The sequence below is a fragment of the Elgaria multicarinata genome, chromosome 6, assembly GCF_023053635.1.
Source record: "Elgaria multicarinata webbii isolate HBS135686 ecotype San Diego chromosome 6, rElgMul1.1.pri, whole genome shotgun sequence".
Classification (NCBI taxonomy): Eukaryota; Metazoa; Chordata; class Lepidosauria; order Squamata; family Anguidae; genus Elgaria; species Elgaria multicarinata.
This window is the reverse complement of record NC_086176.1, coordinates 52228360-52250759: the sequence shown is the minus strand read 5'-3', so window position 1 is coordinate 52250759 and position 22400 is coordinate 52228360. Positions and strand designations below refer to the sequence as shown.

Sequence of the window (22400 nt, the reverse complement as noted above, 5' to 3'; positions counted from 1 at the left end):
TTTTCTCAGTTTTAAGACTGTTACGGAGATTCCAGCGACTCCTTTTCCTTCAAAATTATACTAGAGGATAGCTTGCGTCTGAGGCTATTCCACAGTGGTTATGTCTGTCTTTAGCCATCAAGATATAGCCTTTGTCACCCCACGTTTTGCCCCAGCTGAAAGGAAAATAATAATACAGCATTAAGACGCTGATATGGACTGTTCTGTATTACACCCCCACCCACAACTGGTAACATCCCAAAATATGTATTCGTAAACCCTCACCTTGTCCTTTCTGTAGAGTCCAACTGCAGCTACATTTGCCTCCTCCTGGGGGGGCGGAGCTTGACGGCCAATGGAAGGGTAAGATTTCTTATAAGGCTCTAAGGTGGCTGAGCCGAAAAACTCAATTATCTCATTTAAAAGGGCATAAATCTCTAATGAACAATTTGGAAAAGGACTATGAATAATTACTGATGGTGTTGTTGGCTTTCATGAAAGTGGAAATGTTATAAGGAGTGGGGAAAACAGCGCAGTTTCAGGCTTTGCAAAGCAGCGTTCGGAGTGGGGAGCGATACTAAAACGAAAGTGCTTGTTTGCCGGAGCTCCTCCAGCGATCACTGGCTTGATTTACGACGTAGCTCACTCCTTATCTGTGTAGACTGAATTATTGCTAATAAATTTAATCATCGGGAAGTTCAGAGAGAGAAAAGCCGTCCGGGCAAGCAATGAGAGACTGTTTTTGATTACTATTCGGGACACTAAGAAATAGATATATGCCCTATGTCGAATATCAGAAAAATTAAATTTTTTTTTTGCAAAGGTTATCTGGTTGCGCCGGAAACGCCCTAGCAATCACAACCTCCCCCGCCTAGAAAAGCTGTCTTCAGAGTCAGAAGAAGAGTTTGTTAGTGCTGATAGTGGGAGCGGGACAGAGACGGAAGAATTCAAGATGGCGAAGAAAGCTGGCAAGGAGCCAGCCACGATGGCTGAAATAAAAAGCTTCATAGCGGAAAACAATGAAAGCTCGAACAGCATGCGGAGAGGGCAGATAAACGTATGGATGTGTTGGCTGATAAGATTGCTCAGAACGACAAAAGTATAAAGAATTTGGAGGCAGGAGTGAATTTGCTGGAGAAAAGACAAGATGTTTTTGAAAAAAGTTCCAATGTGCAGTTCCAGGACCATGAATTAAGGCTGATCCAATTGCAAGGCCAGAATCACCGTTCCTCCATTCGTATTAAGCATCTCACTCAAAAACCAGGAGAAGAGTTAAGGAAAATAATCTTACAGTGGTTCAAAGAAATGATGCCTGACTTGGAAATAGAGGACTGTGATTTGGACAGGATCCATAGAGTGGGAGAACTAAATTATAAAGGACCCAATAAAGACATTCTGGTGAAATTTGGCAATTTTTACAAAAAAGAGCAAGTTATGAAGAAATTGAGATCTTTGCCTCTGCTGCAATATAAAGGCAAATCAGTGCAAATATACAATGATCTTTGCCAGCAAACACTTAATTGGAGACACAGTGTTAAGCCGATAACGGAAATATTAGTAAAGAATGCAATACAGTATGCTTGGGGTTACCCTGTATTTTTAAGATTTACACATGATGCGAGGCAGCACAGAGTAACCTCTTTGGATCAGGGCAAGGAGCTGCTGAAGAGTCTGGGTCTGTATGATGGTGCAAGTTTGAATGAAGCAGGTGGGAGTGGAAGTGAAGCGGGGGCGTCTGGGACGCAATAAATGGATAAATTTGTTAAGAGATAATTGTTCATAATATGGTTAAAATATAGAAATCTTGCCAGCCAGGCAGAGCTCTGCCTCCCCCCCTTAAAGGTAGTAATGGCCAGAGTATTAGACTTACGGGGATTTGGGGGGGGAGAGGTGGGGGGTGGGACCCTTTATCTTATGATAAAGGGTCAATTGGAAGGTAAAACATATACATTAGTCAACAATAATGCCCCCAATGAGAGACACAGAGAGTTTTTTATAGAATTATTTCAAGAAATAGAAGAATTTAAGGAGGGGTGTGTTATCTTAGCTGGGGATTTTAATATGGTTATGGATAATAGATGGGACAGGTCAAAACCCACTAATGCTGAAAAGAGAAATAATATTACCATATTGAATAAATTGGTAAAGGAAAATGATTATGTGGATTGTTGGCGTTTACTTAATGGGGCGAACTCTGGCTTTATTTATTATTCCCCAGTTTATCATACATACTCTAGGATAGATTATATATTTGTTTCAAAAGAGTTTGCAACTAAAGTTTGTAAAATGGAAATGGGGGTAATAAAAGTAACAGATCATGCATTGTTAACCTTAGAGTTTACAGTTAAGAAGAATTATAAAGAAGCGTATAGGTGGAAATTGAACACAAAAATATTGAAATACAATAAAGTGGTAGAAAAAATGCAGAGGGAAATGTCAGAATCTTGGGAAATTAATGAAAAGGGTGGAACGGCTGGGTCAGTTGTTTGGGATACCATGAAGGCTGTAGTAAGAGGGATTTGTATTAGAGAAACCTGTAATTTAAGAAGACAACAGTATGCAGAGCAGGAAAAGTTAGAAACAGAGATTAGGAGATCGGAGAAAGAGTATTGGCAAGATAAAAATAAATATAAATTAATAGAAATACAAGCAAAGAAAAAGGAATTAGAGAATATTAATATAGAACAAGTGCAGAAAAATATAATTTATATGAAAAGAGAGTATTTTGAAAACAATAATAGAAATTCTAGACTGCTTGCCAGACTCACACAAAAGGAAAAAGCGAGGAATGGGATAGGAATATTGAAGGATAAACAAGGGAATTATTGTCATACAATGAAGGGTAAAATAAAAAATTTAAGAATTTTATCAAGAATTATACAAGGGAAAGGATATTCAAAAAAAGAAGTTGGAAGATTATATAGAAAAGTATATAAAGAAGGGAATAAAAATTGAACATAAAGAGTTAATGGAAAGGGCAATAACTCAAAGAGAAGTTGAAGAGGTAATTGAGAATTTGAAAGTGGGTAAATCACTGGGAGTAGATGGTCTAGGATCGGAATATTATAAGGTCTTCAAAGTGTTTTTAGTACCGAAATTAATGAAACTTTTTAATGCTATATTGGAAGGAGAGAAGACACCAGAATCATGGGAACATTCATTGATAATATTAATTCCAAAATTAGATAAAGATTTGACTGTCCCTGATTCATATAGACCTATTTCATTAATAAATCAAGATGCTAAAAAAATTTCAACTATTTTGGCGAAACGGTTAAATAATTTTATAGCTGAATATATAGGAGAAGACCAATGTGGATTTGTGGTGGGTAGACAGATGCACAATTTAGTGGGAAGAGTTCTAAATGCAATACAGGTAATAAAAAAATCTAAGATTAAGGCAGGAATTTTGGTACTGGATATTTTTAAGGCTTTTGATTGTGTGAGTTGGCAGGCATTAAAGATAATTTTGAATAAAATGGGAATTGGAAACAAATTTAAAGCTATAATAGAACAGCTTTACTCTCAAAATACAGCCGTAGTGGTGGTGAACGAAGGACTCACCGATAAGATACGACTAGCCAGAGGAACAAGACAAGGATGTCCACTCTCGCCGGTCCTGTTTGTAATGGTTATGGAAGTATTGGCGAATGCAATAAGAGATGATGGAGAGATAGAAGGAATTGGTGGTATTAAAAAAATAAAAGTGAATATGTTTGCGGATGATACCCTACTAACCATCAAGAACCCAATAAGAAAGATAGATAGACTTGAACAGCAATTGACAGAATTTGAAGAAGCTACTGGTTTAAGAATAAGTTGGTCCAAATCAGAGATGATTTTATTTAATTATACTAAAAAGGAAGAAAAAGAATGGGAACAAAAGGGATTAGAAATGAGAGTTAAGGAACAGATTAGATATTTAGGAATTAAAATTACAAAAAATTTAGACAATTTAGAGAAGGAGAATTTAAATAATTTAAAAAAAGAGGTTTTAGTAAAATTGGAAAAACATAGGAGATTGAATTTATCCTAGTTTGGAAGAATAGCATTAATAAAAATGAAGATTTTAGCTAAAATTAATTTTGTGTTTAGGATGCTACCAATAAAAATTTCAGAATTAGAGATAAAAAGTTGGCAGAATATTATAAATAAGTACTGTAATGGGGATAAGAAAGCAAGGGTAAATAAGAATAAATGGTATTTAACTCAAAAGAAGGGAGGAATGGGTCTTCCAAATATAAACCTATATTATGTAGCGAATAGGTTAAGACATATTGTAGAAGCAATTATAGGAGTAGGAGATTTAGAGTGGATGGAGGATAAAACTACAAGCAATGTAGAAATGAGGTTGGAAAATGTTTTTTTTAGGGAAGGAGGGAGAAAATGGGCTGAAAGTATAGGTAATCCGCTCTTGAGGTCTCACTGGGAAATTTGGAGTAAATTTAAAGGGGAGCTGCTTCCGAGCAGCTCCCCTTTGTCACCGGTAATAATGTTAAAGAATTTCCCGGAGGAACTGAAGGGCAGATTAAGTAAATTACTAATAGAGAAAAATAAAATGAGATTAAAGGATTGGTTGAGAGAAATGAATACAAGAGAAGACATGGAAGAGGTTTCAAAAGATATAAAATTAACTTGGTTAGAGTATAGGCAATTAGAACAGTGGACTAAAAAGTGGGTAAGAGAAAATAGAGATGGTAGAGAATTGACGAAGTTTGAGGAACTAATAGTTAAAAGAGAAAAATGTAAGGGGGGAAGTTCAGCCTTAAAAGGGTTAATGAGTGAAATATATAAAATATTACTGGAGAAAGGGTTGATGGACAGTTCAGGGAAAATGGTATGGGAGACAGATTTGAAAGTACAAATAGGACAACAGAGCTGGGAGGGACTTTGGAAACAAAGAGTGTTGAGAAATATGTCAGTGAGAATAAAAGAGAATTATTTTAAAATTATGTGGAGGTGGTACCTAACCCCGATTAGATTGAATAAGATAAATAATCAGCATTCAGCAAACTGTTGGAGAGGTTGTGGGGAAAAAGGAACGTATTTACATATGTGGTGGGAATGCAAATATGTACAAAAATTGTGGAAGATGGTGTTTTTGGAGATTGAAGAAATTGTGGGAATGAAGATAGAACGAACACCAAAAATTGCATTACTGTCACTATTTGAAGATTTAAAATGTAAAAAAGAAACTAAGGAATTGATAACGAATTTGCTGACTGCAGCAAGATTGATTGTAGCTAGGAACTTGAAAATTCAAGGGGATTATTGTATTGAAGAATGGTATAAAGAAGTATGGGATATAGCTATTAATGATAAATTGACTTGTAATATTAAATAGAGAAGAGGTATAGCTAAAACAAATGATTTTGAAGGAATTTGGAAACAGTTCCTAATATTTGTGTTTTTTAAGGGAAGTGGGAAACCACCAGCAGAAGAAAGTATGAGATTTTGGAATCAGGAATGAGATCCCGAGGTGGGGGGTGCACTTCTAGGTTAAGTTTGATTATGTTATGTAGTTAGGATAGTATGTATTCAACATCTATTCAACATTTATGTAGTATGTTTTTTTTTTAATTGTTGTCAACATTTATTCAACATGTATGTTGTTGTTGTTGTTGTTGTTGTTTGTATTGTAATGATGTAGATTTAATTAATGTGAAAATAAAATTTTCAAAAAAACAAAAAACAAAAAACCAACGTTTGCCTCCCCCTTCCCATCGGTTATCACTCCCAAGTCCTTCTCCCCACACCAATATATTCCTAATTATACCTTTTAATTTTAATTTTATTTTAGCTGGAAGCCAATTTGGGAACTAATTTTGGCTGGGAGAGTAGAATTTATATAAAAAAATACTGAATGTAGTGTCCGACCGATGAGATTTAAATGGCTGAACAAGTCAGGCTGGTTATGAATGGTTGTTTGTTCAGTGTTTCGTTGAGCAGCAGCATTATCCTTGAACCTTAAACCTGAAGCACAGCTTGCAATTCCAGCACACATGTTGGGTGATTTTCTGGGTAAGACTGCCCAAAATAGCTCACAATACAGCTGTGCAACCCTCCCCAACCTGGTGTCCTCTAGTGGGGTTGGACTACAACTCCCATCATCCCCAGCCAGCATGTTCAGTGCCTCCTGCCACTTGTGAATATGAAGACACTGTTCTGTCTAAAGTGGGTTCTACCAGCTGCCCAAAGGAATTATGAACCCACAAAAAAAGCTACCTTGACATTTCTGTCTTTTACACATTCAGATTCAAATGCAAAAAACCTAACCTGGTTTTGTACTATTTCAGAGCTTGGTGGGAATACTGTATATGTGAAAAGTTCACCTCCATCCCTGAAATCCCAGCATACAGAAAGAGTCTGACTCCAGGGGAAAAGGTATGTGGGGGTGGGGGTGGGAAGGGAGGAGGCATAATAAGATTCACTCTCAGTACCTGTTTTTTACAATCCAGTACTTCTTGTTGTCATCTTCTTCTACACCCTCAAAACCATAACCAACAACAAGGACTGCGTGATTCATGTGCCTCCTAAAACAGGCTGGTTCATAATAAATACCTAAAAACAGAAAAGTTGGTCAGCTTCCAGACAGAGCCATTTCCAGTTGTGCTTGGTCCAAAATATCTAGTCTTGTGTTGGGATTACAGCTTTCATCATCCCCAGTCATTGGGGAAATCATTGGAGCTGTAATCCAATACATTTGGAGGGCAGAAGGTAGGAGAATATTGCCCTATTCTACAGAGTCCATCAAAATGATCCTGACGCATGGAACATCATTCCCAAATATTTATAGCTAGCAACCTGCTCAATAGGATTTTCATTAATCATCCATTTATGTTTTATTTTTCTCCTGCCAAAGACCACCACCTTGGTCTTTGAATAATTAATTGTTAGTAGCTCTTCATTACAATATAGATGCGAAGCCCTCATTAAACGTCTTAACCCAATACTGGTTAGAGATAACAGTACAGCGTCATCAGCATATAAAAGAATTGATAAAGAGCGATTGTTCAGCTTAGGTGGATGGAAGTCGGGGTTTGATAGTCTCTTCACTATTGAGTTAATATAAAAATTAAACAAGGTTGGGGCCAAAATACACCCCTGTTTAACTCCATTAGATGTAGGGACAGGTCTTGACAAAACCCCTTCCTTGTTGCAATTTATTTGAAGCCTGGTGTTTTCATGCAGACGCCACATAAGCAGCAATAATCTTCTGTCAATATTAGTGTTCTCACATTTGGCCCATAATTTTTCTCTAGGAATCGAGTCAAATGCTGATTTAAAGTCGATAAATACAGAGAAAAGGGCACCAGCTTTAGGAGAGGCATATTTATCAACTAAATGTTGAAGAACAAAACCTTGATCTGTTGTTGAACTCCCTGTTCTAAATCCTGCTTGTTCTTCTTCAATAATATTTTCTGCATATAACCAATCCAATAATTTATCAAGCAGATGGCGAGCATATAGTTTGCTAATAATACTCAGCAAACTAATAGGTCTATAATTGGCTGGGTCAGATCTATTCCCTTTTTTATAAACTGGGATAATAATAAGGTTATCATGTGGTGACAAATGCACGAAGGAGCACTGCAGCACTGATAAGATTTTTTTATACTAAAGGCGGGCAACATATCCCTTCCGCGATCCAAGTGTTTGTGGCTAAAACTATTGCCCAAATGCTATATGGATCATAGCTGTATGCATATTATAACCTCCACCCTTTAGAAATTATTCAGACCAAGTTTCTAAGAACTATATTTTCAATACTTCATTGTGCATCCAATGCTGCTTTGCGGCTAGAGGCTGGTCTAATTCCCATTGAAGCCCGTACCAAATTGCAAATGATAAATTATTGGTTGAAACTTACATTCTTACCAGTTGGGTTGGCTCCTTTGATATTGTTGGACTCCTTTCAATTGAAATGGAAAAAGTATTTGGGTAAGGAGTTATCTCTATTGGGATTTTCTCCCAACGCTTTAATAGCTTTAGGCTATTCAAATGCCAAGGCAGCTGTCAAACAGAGAATCTGGGATATTGTATTGCAAGAGCATGTCAGCTCATTGTCTTATGCCAGTCCCCTAAGAAATCAAGTGCTTATCTGACTAATCTGATTTACCCTAATTATAGAAAAGCTTTTACTTTGGCCAGATTTGATGTTCTGCCCTCCAAGTTTTTGGAGGGGAGATTCCAGGGAATACCATTCCAAGACCGTCTATGCCCCTGTAATAATGGGGATGTTGAAATGGTGAGTCATGTACTTTTATACTGTTCTTTTTATCGGAATCTTAGGAATGATCTTATTCTACTATATACCCGGGTAGAACTGCAAAATTTTATATTTCCTTATTACTCTTATTACCAGAGAGGTCCGCCTGGCGCCTACACTGTACTCCTTTCATCACCAGCTGAAGACCTTTTTATTCACTCAGTATTTTAACACTTAATTTTAACTTAAATTTAAATTATACTGTTTTAACTCTGTATTTTAACCTTATATCAATTTTGCTGCGTGTTTTTATCCTGGTTGTGCTTTTTATATTGTATTTTGTATTTGTGTTTTTAACTTGTTGGTTGTTTTATGACGGTTTTAATTTTTGTGAACCGCCCAGAGAGCTTCGGCTATTGGGCGGTATAAAAATGTAATAAATGAATAAATAAATAAATAAATAAATACTCTCTGATAAGATTCCCTATATTACCAAGTAGCTGAATTTTGTGCAATTGCAATAACATGCCGTACCTTTTTTAGCCCCTGAGTGTACTCTGTGATTTTAGACGGATTTGTTGATATAACTGTTTTGAACTCTGACTCTCTAGTTGTTGGTAGTTTTAATGTGTTAACGTATTTTGTATAGAGTGTTTGTTAAATGTACTGTTGGCATTGGTCAATGACTGTAATAAAATATATTCATTCATATTCATCAAAAAGTATTTTTATATGTTTGGACAATTGCTCACCTGAAGCATAGAACTGGAAGGACTTGTGATCTGCATCAATGCCCACGGATACTGGCCCTATGGAAGCCACGGCCTTCATGAGGGCCCTTTCATCCCCAAACTGAATGTGCACAAAGCCAGTGTCATTAGCAGCGTTGTATTCAGGCTTGTACGAGCAATTATTTCTATCCTTAGAAGACAGAAAACATTTTCGTTATGAATCAACCTTCCAAATTCAGGAGGTTAATTTACCTAGTCCTTGCAAATATCAGTATTCCAGTTTTAACAGACCACAAATACACATGAACAACAGGAAACACCCTTCAAGACTGAGTCTTTCCATCCCTTCCCCTTTGCAAAATTTCTTTGTGCATGTGTGTATAATAAGATAATGGTTGCAAAGCAGTCACAAGGGTTTCAATTTGTGAAACAAAGAGGGGAAAAACTCTTTCACCTACAGAAACAGGGACTTACTGGACTTGCTCATCCTCTTCTTAAAGAAAGCTTCCAATTAGTTATTGGTTCACTCAATTTCTGTGTCACCCAATAAATGTCATCCTCTGGATGATACACAACATTATACATTCAGATAGAATAAATAGCAGCACAAAGTTATCAAGGCAGAGTCAAGCTAAAAAAAGTAAGGTAAGGAAGGTCCAGATGTGCTACCTGGTTCACACACATCACTGCCACACACTGCTTCCATCAAACCTCTCCATCTCCCTCCTGGGGACTGGCTATACATCTTTGAAGTCCCTCAGTGGCTACGCAGTGGCACTGGGTCAGTTACACAGCCACCAACTCACAGCCACTGTGGAGCCTTTCATCAAAGCTGCAGGGTAAAAAAGTCGGGTACCCCAACTTTTGGCCCTTCCACCATGTGACCTCCCTCTGGAGTTGAGCTGTGGGTGGATGGCAACCCCTGATTCGTTGCCAGAAGTCATGCAGAGGGCAGGGTTGTGTTAATTAACTTCTCTGATGCTTTGTTAATTCTCACCAATTTATATCCAATACTACGCTTTTGTGGTGGGAGCTTTTATCCTTTACTTTGTTGATGCACAGCTGTGCATTCCAGTTTATAAAAATAGAGATCTGTTGCATTCCCTGACTGTTTGCTGGAATGGGGTAAAATGGGGTGCGTGTGTGCTCTCCCTTTGAGAGCACGCCTGCCCCAATTTTGCCCCATTAGAGCAAACTGTCAGGGAACACAGCAGATATCTATTTTTAGAAATGGAAGATGCACAGCTGTGCATCAGCAAAGTAAAGGAGAAAAGCTCCCTCCACAAATGCGCAGATTATCTCTTTAGATCCTGCCCTGGATAACTTGGGATTTTTGCTTCTTTTCAGAACAGTGTTCATAATGGGGGAGGGGTACAAGAAGTATGTTTTTCCTGGCACTGAAAAGCCAGGTTTTAGGGACAGCAACTCTGCTGTATAACACTGATGGAGCAGAGTCGATTTCATCATACTGCAGAGAATAAGAGTTCTCGTGCTCATTAAGGTGAAGCCCCAGTGAAAATCCCTTGTGTATATGGACCTAATACCCTTTTTATAACTGCTTCTGGAAGTAGCTCCCTGATATATCTGTGGCATATAGAAATCCAACAAACTAGCAGGTGAGGTGTGTTTGCAAAGAACAAATAAAGAAACAGATGGGCAGGAAACCATTTTACCGTTGCAATGTAAGGGTAGGAGTCCTCTGAATCAATGCCACCATTTCTTTTTATATACTGGAAAGCCAGATCCATGAAGCCCCCATTACAGCCCTCATTTCCTTCAGGCCGAGAGCAGTCCACGAGGTTCTGTTCACTCAAGGAGACCAGCTGGCCGGTTTTACGGAAGTGCTGTCCTTCAAGGGATCCGGTCGCACTGAAAGCCCAGCAGGAGCCACATTGACCCTGAGTTCAAATGGAGGGAAATGCATTTGTTCAAAGTCAGGATGTGTTGTGGAGGAGCAGATTCCTTCAATGCTTTTGGTTCAGCAAAAATGTGATTATCCTATTGTTTTGTCCTCCCCATGAGTTCTGCATGCTGCCTTCTTATCTCTTTCGACATCAGATTGAAGCAACTGATCTACCTTCCTTAAGATGTTTTCTTTTCCTGACTGATCTTTCCTGGGTTTAGTGGTTAGATCTTTTCCTCCTGCATCCTCATAAACCCTCTGGATCTTTTCTCTTCCCCTCTCCTTTGATCCGTTTTAACTTTTGACTCTCTAGGCAGAGGCTAGACTCAGTCAACTTTGGCAGCCACAGAATGCAGGAGTGCAATGGCAGAAAGATAGCTGGCAAACCTAGTAGTTGTAGCATTCTTCCTGGTCTCCTCTTTGGCTGGATCTACACTACTGCTTCAAAGCGCTTTATAACAGTTGTATAGCGCTTTAAAGTGGTTAAAGCACTTTATAACTGTTATAAAGTGCTTTAAAGTAGTAGTGTAGATCCGGCCTTCCTTGCAGAAGTGGGGGAACATGAGACAGCAGCCAAGAAGGCAAGGCTAAAATGATAAAATTCCTTAAATAATCTGTTTGTTCTTGTTCTAACATCAGTAGATGACTTGTAATTGTATACAGCAGCAACTTATGATATCTAAACATCAGACATATACCTGATTCTTCACAGGAGTTACGTATCCCTTCTCCCGCCAGTCAATGGACTTTGGCGCCTCCAAGAAATTTGGCTCAAGAAAGTGTGATCCTGTGAATTTCCTTTCTTTCTTGGTGCTTTTGAAGCCATTCATCACTTGCCTGAACTCTTCATTACTCTGAAGAAAGAGGAAATAAGTCAGGGCACCATCCAAATAATTACTCAGAAGCAGCCTTGCAAGTTTGCTTCTACTCACCATATCTCCAAACTGATTCATTCCTAGTCTGTAGCTGTGCTTGCCCAGGCTGTGGTCCAGGTTGTGCAATTCAATCATCTTCAAGTTCTTCTCCCAGATCATTCTCCTCCAGCCTTCTTCCTTCTACACGAACAAGGGGAAAAACACCCAATTCAGAAATCACACTAACTAGGGTTTCGAACACAAAGAATTGCTTGAACTTCCTCAGGTACCTTCAAACCATGGTTTTGAGCTGATTTTTACTTCTGTTACTGTTTTCTTATCATTAGTACAGTAAACAAATGCAAAATAGTTACTTGAATGCAACAATAACCTTATTTGTGAAATGGAGAGAGCCATGATAAATCACCTCCGTATTATCAAAATGGTAATCATGCAGAGTCACTACAGTGCTCTATTCCAGTAGCTCACTGATCAGAACATTGTTCTCTGTTTTGCTAGAAGATGTTTTATTGACAGCCTTACCAATTAGGCTGCCCTGAGCATTATCTATCTAGGTATAATATCTCTACCTTAGGGAACATAGCTGTAGTAGACCACCCAATATGGGCCTTTTGATGAAAAATTCACAATCGTTTTGCGTCCACACCACTTTGAAATGCATTTCGCCTCTGCACTGCAAGCCACATGCAGGGCTACTCACCTCATGGTACTCCTTGCCATGCCATGTTTTCCACAGTTGCCAGTGGTCATCCAAAGCAGGGTCTAGGCCTGGAGCAGCAAAGCAGGCCTCCAAACTTAAGGCCAAGATGCAGAGATAAAACTTCATGATGAGGTCTGTGGAAGAGTAAAAAAGATTTGATTAAACAGAGAAAACCTCCCTACTCACAGTGAAGCAGGAATTAAGAGAAATCATTGAAGAGGGCTATGCAAACTGCAACGGAATGAAGGACTTGCCTGCATTAGTTAAAGAGAATAAGCTACTGAGCTTTGTCTATTGGGCGGTAAAAATGTAATAAATAAATAGTGTTTGAAAAGGTTGTTATAAATGCACCCCAGAGTTTACCACACAAGGCACTAGGGGTGTGTGTGTGTGTGTGTGTGTGTGTGTGTATCCATACAAGAGGCAGTTCAGTCCTTCTATAGGTTTGTTTGTGGTCAAGGGGAAGTTACTCCCCTTCTCCCATGTCCTGTGACACCAAAGGCATTGCTTGAGAGAAAACAAGGGGAGGGGGGGGAATGTCCCAAAGAAGAGTTTCTGGCATCCCAGGAAGCCCCCTTTTTAGGCAAAGGAGCACCTCCAACTTGTTCAGATCTGGACAGAAAGCAAGAAGCCAAGCCCGCAATCATTGCCTTCAAGCCTCTCTCAGAGCAGCTAGCAGTCCCTCAGCCGCTGGATTGGCTTCCATACTTACCTCGCTGGGAGTGAAAGCTGCGCTTGTTGGTGTCCCTTTTCTCTCCTGAATGCCTCTGCCTTGTTTTCCCAGCTGGAAGGCTTGCTTTAAATCTCCCCAAGCTCTCCTGCACTTTGATTTGCTGGGAGGTGGAGCTGGGACTAATCTCGCAAAGGTGCATGACCTCCGATCCCATGATGTCTGGACCTGGTTGTGGTGGGTAGGTGAAAGATGACGCTTTGTTTACAGGAAATGGTGGGGCAGCACAGGCCAAGGACACAAGCGCGGGCTTGGCTGTGGCTTCTTGGAGCCTGTTGTTGTTGTTGTTAAATGTATCACGTAGCAAAATCATGTGTTTCAAAATGATCCTGCTCTGAGATGAATTATACCGTGAAGCCTTGCTGACTGGGGATAATGGGAGCTGCAGTCTAATCCCATGAGGGTGGCCACAGGCTCTCTACTCCTGATTAGGGAATGCCTACTTGCCTTTGTCCAAACTCAACCTTTCAAAAGTGCAAGAGCTCAACTCTTGGAAAAGCCACGCCACAGAAAGACGGAGGGGGTTTACATCTTGCTTCCTGCCTTTCCAGTTGTGCAGCCCAATTCTATACTATTTTTTACTCGGAAAGCCCCATTGATGACAATGGGATCTAGTCCGGGTTGTGAACATGTAGGACTGTGGTCTTACATTCCACGCAACATTTTAATGCTGATGTCTGTGACGTCCTTCACAAACAAGGCAATTTACTTTTCTACCCATCCCCAAATGAAAATGAATATTATCGTTGTGAATTAAAAGCTACAATAATGAAACATGCTGGCCCAAGGCATTTTGCTGCCTCCGTTATCTCATGGATACACACTGACCAGTTGGGCAACTGAACCGTGCTTTGACAAAGGTGAGTGCCTTCCAGTGCACCCACTTAGAGAGTGCAGGGCCCCTAAGCATTCCAGAGTCTCAGGCAGGTAATCTTTTTAACTAGAGATAGCCATGGACTGAACAAGGGTTCCTTAAACATATGAAGAATGCCCTCTTGTATGGAGATATGACCTTTCCTGCCTCTCACAAACAGCGCATCTCCAATCCAATGCCCTCCAGATATGTTAGACTACATAACTTTCATCTTCTCCATCCAACATGGTTCTTTAGACTATGGAAGAGGTTTCTTTTTGACTGGATGATTGACTTTTTTCTTTTCTTTTCTCATAGCTTGGGCACTCTATGGTTCTTTCTACCAAGGATGGGGGAACATGTGACTGCAACTCCCATGACCCCTCATTCATTATCCACCTACCTTAAGTTGTGCCAGCGCTAGACTAATGTTTAGCAAAAAACCAACATAAGTTTTGAGAAGTGATGTGAAGATTTTAGCTTATCTTTTAGATTATTGAATGTTCAGTTTGCCAACTAGGCTGGAGTGATTACTTGATAGGTAATCTGAATGCTTTAGGGGCTGATAATATTCAAACCTTGAAAGGCTATAATGCATTCTGGGCTGATAACCAAAGATCTTCTACAAAGGATTTTTTTGGTGTAAATTCCCACAGGAGTGTTTACATATATCACCTGGTAAGAAGCATTATTTTTTTGTTAGCTTGGCAAAATGACTGTCAGCTAGCCAAGCATATGGGCATAGTCTTGGACTCCACCAGCTAAAACTGAGTCCACTTTTTGGGTAGGAAACGGAAACTGCCTTGTTCGCCCTGTGGGAGTGTGACTCAGTTGGTTCTCCTGGACCTCTCAGCGGCCTTCGATACCATCGACCATGGTATCCTTCTGGATAGGTTGTCTGAGCTGGGAGTTGGAGTTACTGCATTGCAGTGGTTCCACTCCTACTTGGATGGCCGATTCCAGAAGGTGGTGCTGGGGGATTATTGCTGTGGCTCCTAAGCCATGGGGTTCCACAGGGCTCTATCTTATCCCCTATGCTGTTTAACATATACATGAAGCCGCTGAGGGAGGTTATCCGGAGATGTGGACTGAGGTGTCATCAATATGCGGATGATACCCAGCTCTACCTTTCCTTTTCATCCAACCCAGGTGAGGCAGTGGCTGTTCTGAACCAGTGCCTGAGCACGGTAATGGACTGGATGAGGGCTAACAAATTGAGACTCAATCCAGACAAGACGGAGGTACTGTTAGCGGGTGGTTCATCTGTCCGGCGAGGTGATGTTTGCCCTGTCCTGGACGGCGTTGCACTCTCCCTATAGGACCGGGTCTGTAGTTTGGGGGTGCTCTTGGATCCAGAACTGTCACTTGAGGCACAGGTGAACTCAGTGGCAAAGTGCACCTTTTATCAGCTTAGGTTGATATACCAACTACGCCCTTATCTGGACAGAGATAGCCGAGCTACAGTTATCCATGCTCTGATAACCTCTCGTTTGTATTACTGCAATGTGTTATACATGGGGCTGCCTTTGAAAATGGTCCGGCAGCTTCAGCTGGTACAAAACAGGGCAGCCCGTTTGCTAACAGGGACTGGCCGGCGAGATCACATTATGCCAGTCCTTTTACAACTTCATTGGCTGCCAGCCCAGGTCCGGGCCCGATTCAAAGTGCTGGTATTGACATTTAAAGCCCTATACGGTTTGGGGCCATGTTATTTGAAGGAACGCCTCACCCCATATGTACCTGCCCGGACATTAAGATCATCTACAGGGGCCCTTTTCCGTGAGCCCCTGCCAAAGGCAGTGAGTCAGGTGGCTACTAGGAGGAGGGCTTTCTCCGCTGTGGCACCCTGGTTGTGGAATGAGCTCCCCAGAGAAGTCCGCCTGGCGCCTACATTGTACTCCTTTCGTCGCCAGCTGAAGACCTTTTTATTCTCTCAGTATTTTAACACTTAATTTTAACTTAAATTTAAATTTTACTGTTCTAACTCTGTATTTTAATCTTTTATCAATTTTGCTGCGTTGTTTTATCCTGGTTGTGCTTTTTGTACTGTATTTTGTAATTGTGCTTTTAACATGTTGGTTGTTTTATTATGGTTTTAATTTTTGTGAGCTTCGGCTATTGGGCGGTAAAAAATGTAATAAATAAATAAATAAATAAATAAATAGTTAGCAGCACAGAATGAAATTAGAATTTGCTTCCAAATAAGCATGCATAGAATTGGGCTACGTTCTATCAAACTAAGTAGGACGTACTTACAAATAAATTTGCACAGGATCCAACTTTGACTTATTTCTGGGTAAACTTGCATCAAGCAGTTAAAGTGATGGTGACTGTTCTACAGAACCATATGCATCTTGCCACATGTTAAGGGAGCATTAACATGGCAGAAAAGCAGGTCTGAAGCTCACTGTTTTGCAACTACCAGAGCATGGTGGATTCATGTGAGCAAGCTCCCGTGCCATCAACATAAGGCCACACACATAAGGCTAAGCTGGATATGATGCTGCAGTATCTCCCTCTTTTTTAAAAACCAATGTCTGAATCCACAACCTTGAGCTTAACCTTACAGGTCTCCCCTCCACCAGAACTGTCGCTCCAATCCAAATTCTACCCCGGGTTATTCTTTTTAATTTAAAAGCAACCAAATCCACAGGAGATTTGCTCCTGATCTCCCACGTTATGTCTAGTTTGGCTCTCTCTTGTCCACGACAGGCCCGCTAAAGAGGAATGGCACGTAGACCAACATATGAGGGAAAGGAAGAGACACCTATTATTGGCTGGAACCTGCTGTGTCCCCTCCCATTCATCTAGTTTTGCACTAAATAGCCTAAACGAAGGAGCTGCCAAGCAGCCATTTGCTAAGAAAAAGACAATGCCTTTGGAGGATCTATAACAGTGCCATAGAGGACTTGGATGAACAAGACTCCTGACCAGATAAATTTGTGTTCAGATTTTGGCTAACCCACTCTAGTGACAAGTCACCATATTTTAGCCTCATTTCCATAGATGTCAGAGGGCAACTCTGTAAATGAGAAAAAAGATGGTTATGTACTCTGAACATTAAAACAGATGATGGTTATGCAGACACACACAAAATGAATAGAAGCGGCAGCCAGGATTGGCAGTGCAACTTTTAACAAAAGAACAGTATGCAGATACAAATCTGCCCTTTTAACGTCCTTGTCAATTAAAGTGTTTTGCCTTCTAATGTTGCAGAATTTAGCAGAATAAACTGCGGAAGATCACAGAGCCTGCTGTTTTCTCACTTCCCCGGTGCTAGAGCTGTGGTTTTGGGGAATAGGTTTGAAACCTATCGTACAACCTCCAACTGCATGTTCCACCTACAACCTCCAATTGTATGGCTGTTTCAAACGGATAACTTTACTATGCACTTTCCCCTCTTACAGGTTCTCTCTAGATCTGTAGAGAAGCAGAAAGGGAGGGCAAGGAACCTAATTGAGGAGGGTCTTTGAGGGGTTTATGTGTTTTAAGTAAAACTTCCCCAAGATATTTTTCTTCATGTGATTTTCCCCTCAGGTACAAGTGCAAAGAGGACATGTCTTCATTGCACTAAAAACAATAGCCTGGTTCAGACAACACGCTATACCATGCGGCTTAACCACAAAATGGTTAAGGAACCATTAACCATTTTGTGGTTAAGCAGCATGGTTTAGCATGTTGCCTGAACCAGGCCACTGTGGGTTAGCTTTCCCCCCCAATGTGGTATTGGGGGGGGGAAATATGTAAAATTTCATTTTTCTGTCTCAAAGGAATTTATAGGGTGACTGCTTCATTCTGCCTAATGGTAGAATTGGCACTATGAAACTCTCTGTGTTCTGGAACCCTCCATCTGGAAGCAGTCCATTTAGACTAGTATTGTCTACTCTCCAGGGTCTCAGACAGAGATTCCTTTTAACTGGAGATGCCATGGACTGGACCAGGGACTTTAAACAGAATGAAGAATGTTGTGGAGCCATAACACTCTCCCCACCCACCCCACAAACAGCATGACAACCATCTGCATTCTGACGTTCTCCAGATATATTGGACTACAACTTTGATCATTTATACAGTGCTTCGTCATAGTGCATAGTTTCATAAACTGGATGACTACAGTAGACCTCAACATAAAATTTACTTCATATAAGAATTTACAAGAAATATCTCACTAGGATGTGCTGACCTAAAAAAGTGGTGGGCAAATTCATGCGAAAAAGTATTGTAAACCTACAGAGAGGAATACCATGCTATACTGTGAAAGTTATCAGCTTGCATATTTAAGAAATAATCTGTCTTTTTCACAACTTTTTTAGATTGAAACATAATCGAACCAGTGTACAATCGCAATAGAGATCAACATAGTATATCTATTAAAATTATGGGTCTATTCTCAGAAAGTGATTACAGAAGTGAGGGCAAAGCTGTGCATTCAGATTTGGTTCCTAGCAGAATCAGGTCCTCCATTGCACATGGCCATGTAAAATGCAGTTCATGTTATGCTGATTCTCTACAGTTGAAGCTTTTTGTCAATGCCTGGGATGGGAAGTCTTTTATGCCAAGAGATTTCACGATGTGTCATTGATGTCATCTCATGTCCCTATCTGTTAATAGATGTAGGACATTATATTAAGCTCAATCTTTCCTGGTGAGACTTGAACTCATGGCGTTACTACCCCCCTGCAAGGGTGGGGGACCCATTCGGATGGTCCGCCCCAGGAGACTGATGGAATTCAATGGATTCCTGAATGCTCTTGGGGATTTTCCAGTGGAGAGAGCTGGTGATCCAGCCGAGGCCCTAGGCTTGTTGTGGAATGGTGAGATACGGAGGGCCATCGACTTGGTTGCACCTGAATGCCCTCTCCAGTCCTGCAGAGCCCGCTCTGCTCCTTGGTATACTAAGGAGTTGTGGTCAATGAAACGGGCTGGACATCGGCTAGAGTGCAAATGGCACAAGACTCGAAGCGAAGATGACCAACAACGCTGTAAAGAGCATAATCGGTCCTATTGCGTGGCAGTGCGGGCAGCAAAGAAGGCTTATTTTGCTTCCTCCATTGCATCCTCGAGTAGCCGTCCAGCGGAGCTCTTCCAGGTGGTCCAGGTAACATCATCCCCAGCAAATAGGGCGCTGTCCCTGTCGAGGACCCGCTGTGACGTTTTTGCATCGCACTTTGAGGACAAAATCGCTTCTCTCCACAGTGAGGTTGACGTTGTTGTTAATGCAGCTCGAGTTGAGGTGTCCGATGCCATCATCTGCCCGATTTTGTGGGATCAGTTCCAGTTATTGCGGCCTGATGATGTGGACAAGGTGCTTGCAGCAGTGCGACCGACCACTTGCCCTCTCGATCCCTGTCCCTCCTGGCTTATAAAAGCAAGCCAAGGGGGGTTGACTGGGTGGGTCCAGGGGGTGATAAATGCTTCCCTCTGGGAAGGGATGGTCCTTGCTGTCCTTAAGGAGGCAGTAGTGTGACCACTCCTGAAGAAGCCCACCCTGGACCTGATGGTATTAGACAATTACTGCCCAGTTGCAAACACCCCTTTTTTAGGGAAGGTACTTGAGAGGGTTGTGGCAGAGCAACTGCAGGCACTCTTGGAGGATACTGATTATCTAGACCCATTCCAGTCTGGGTTCCGATCTGGTTACGGGACTGAATCAGCCTTGGTCGCTCTGATGGACGACCTTTATCGAGAGAGGGACAGGGGGGATGCAACCCTGTTAATCCTGCTCGATCTCTCATCAGCTTTTGATACCATCGACCATGGTATCCTCCTGGATTGACTCCGTGGGATGGGCATCGGAGGCACTGTGTTGCAGTGGTTCCAGTCCCTACGGGGTTGTTTTCAGAAAGTAGCATTGGGTGACCACTCCTCGGCCCCTTGGCAATTGAGCTATGGAGTGCCGCAGGGCACCATCTTGTCCCCAGTGTTATTTAAAATCTATATGAAGCCGTTGGGAGCAGTCATTAGGGGATTTGGAGCTAAATGCCATCAATATGCTGATGACACGCAGCTTTATCTCCCTGTGACAACTGAATCAGGTAAGGCTGTGCAGGTTCTGGACCAGTGCCTAAACTCAGCAATGGGCTGGATGAGGGCCAATAAACTGAGACTGAATCATGGCAAGATGGAAGCCCCGTGGGTGAGTGGTTCCCGAGTCTGAGGGACAGGCTCATTGCCTGTTCTGGATGGGGTTGCACTGCCTCTGAAAGATCAGGTTTGTAGTTTGGGGGATATTCTTAGACCCATCTCTGTTGCTGGAGGCTCAAGTGGCTGCCCGGCTCAGAGTGCCTTTTACCAGCTTCGGCTGGTTCGCCAACTACAGCCTCTCCTGGACAGGGATAGCTTGGCCACGGTGGTACAGGTATTGGTAACCTCACGATTGGATTACCGCAATGCACTCTATGTGGAGCTGCCCTTGAAGCTGCTCCGGAAGCTGGAGCTAGTGCAGAATGCTGCAGCTCAGCTGTTTTCTGGAGCTGCCCCTTTCCAGCATGTAACTCCTCTGCTGAGGGAACTGCACTGGCTGCCTATTCGCTACCAGGCCAGGTTTAAGGTTCTTGTACTTGTGTACAAAGCCCTAAACAACTTGGGACCAGGATACCTGAGAGAGCGCCTTCTCCCCTACCAACCTGCCCAGTCCCTGAGGTCATTTGAGGGTCTGCTTCTGGTACTTCCATCCTCCGGTGGAGATCCATCCTCCGGTGGAGTCCACCAGGGGAAGAGCCTTCAGCGTAGTGGCTCCCCTCCTGTGGAATTCCCTGCCTCTGGAGGTCAGGCGGGTACCAACTTTGTACTCCTTTCGGCGCCTCCTGAAAACGTCTTTACTCCAGGAAGCCTTTCCTTAATGTCCAGCCATGAGTCACTGTATTTGCTTCTTTTAAAATCTGTTTTGAGTGTTTTATTCTGTTTTTATTTTCATTTTATCTTGTACACCGCTCTGAAATTTTCAACGGGGGAGCGGTATATAAATATTGTAAATCAATACATAATAACGAAGCAGAGCTCTCAAGTCAGAAATCAGTGAACCAAAAATCAAGAGAAAAAGTAGAGCAGTGGTCCAATGGTGCCCAAGAAGAGGTCCTCAATATTGCAACCACAAGACATTTTAGTCCCTTTAACCCCCTCCCATTTTTAATATACGTGGATGGATTGTATATATTCATAAAAATGAATATTTTAAAAAATCATACAGCTTTCTAGCAATTATATGCAGGCTTCAAGATATATGGACCAAATATTCAAATAAGTATCCAGCTCTCAAGTCACCAGATACAAAAGAGGACATAGCTTTCACTGTCACCTCCAGCTTTCACTGTTGTGATGAAGAGGGAATTTCACCAGGTGCTGCCTGCATACAAATGACACCTGCTGCAATTCCCTTTTTATGTAAGTGTCCTCCTTTTCATATGGTCACCGTCTGGTTGAAAGAAGTAAAAGGTTGATATAAATCAGAGTAATTTGGGAGTTGAGTTCATTTTGTCTTTGGGCAGTTGAAGGAGTTGTAGAACATTTGGGCAGCTAGAGATTGCAAAAATTATTTTCACAGCTGTGGTAAGCTTCCTATATTTTGCAAAAATGTATTATTTTTTGTGAATTACTGAAGTATGGAATGAGATCTTGAATATTTTAAGAATGTCTTTTTATCAGTAGAGAGGAGAGATGCAACTATTTCTCCCGAGGACTTAACATATTCACATTTGGACTTGATAAAGGCAATTTGCTGGAACAGGCTTTGACTGGCATTCTGTTGTCATGTATATATGCATTTATTTCTATTATTGTACAGTGTTTGACAATATAGTTGTGAACCGTGTTTATGGGTTTCGGATATGAATGTAAAAGAGGACAGGCCTTCTACATTTCTATTAGTTGTGCAGAAAAGGGAATTGCAGCAGATGCAACTTGTCATCCAAGCCACACCTGCTCAAATTCCATCTTCTACACAACCATTAACGGTGAGAGCGCCCTGTCCCAGAACGTCAGAAGAGCCCTGCTGGATCAGACCACGGGTCCATCTAGTCCAGCATTCTGTTCACACAGTGGCCGGCCTGCTGCTTGTGGGAAATCCACAAGGAGGCTATGAGTGCAATAGTGTCCTCCTGGTTATGTTCCCCAGCAACTGGAGTACAGAGCCGTACTGCCTCAGATTACTGAAGGTAGCAGTTAGCCATCATGACTAGTAGCCAACGATAGCTTTGAATTTGCCCAATCCCTTTTTGAAGCCATCCAAATTGGTGGCCAGCATTACATCTTGTGGTAATGAATTCCATTTTTTAACTATATGGTTTGAATAAGGGCAACTTATTTGCATCTCTGTTTTCCTTTTCTAATTATGCCCAACATTTTCTTAACATCTTCATCCAGATGTCCACCACAACCTCAAGATCTTTTTCTTGCTAAGTCATTGCTAGCTCAGATCTGTT

At 41.4% G+C, this 22400-nt stretch overlaps 1 protein-coding gene across 1 annotated transcript; it reads right to left on the bottom strand.

The window, feature by feature from the left end:
- Positions 1–13148, bottom strand: LOC134400265 (procathepsin L-like). The gene is made up of 8 exons (XM_063128574.1): positions 13110–13148; positions 12398–12531; positions 11755–11877; positions 11521–11676; positions 10593–10817; positions 8941–9109; positions 6420–6540; positions 1–155 (listed from the first exon to the last, which is right to left on the bottom strand). Exons 2-8 carry the CDS (start codon positions 12521–12523, stop codon positions 56–58), a joined length of 1020 nt encoding a protein of 339 aa, XP_062984644.1. The 5' UTR covers positions 12524–12531; positions 13110–13148; the 3' UTR covers positions 1–55.
- Positions 13149–22400: the final 9252 nt, after the last annotated feature.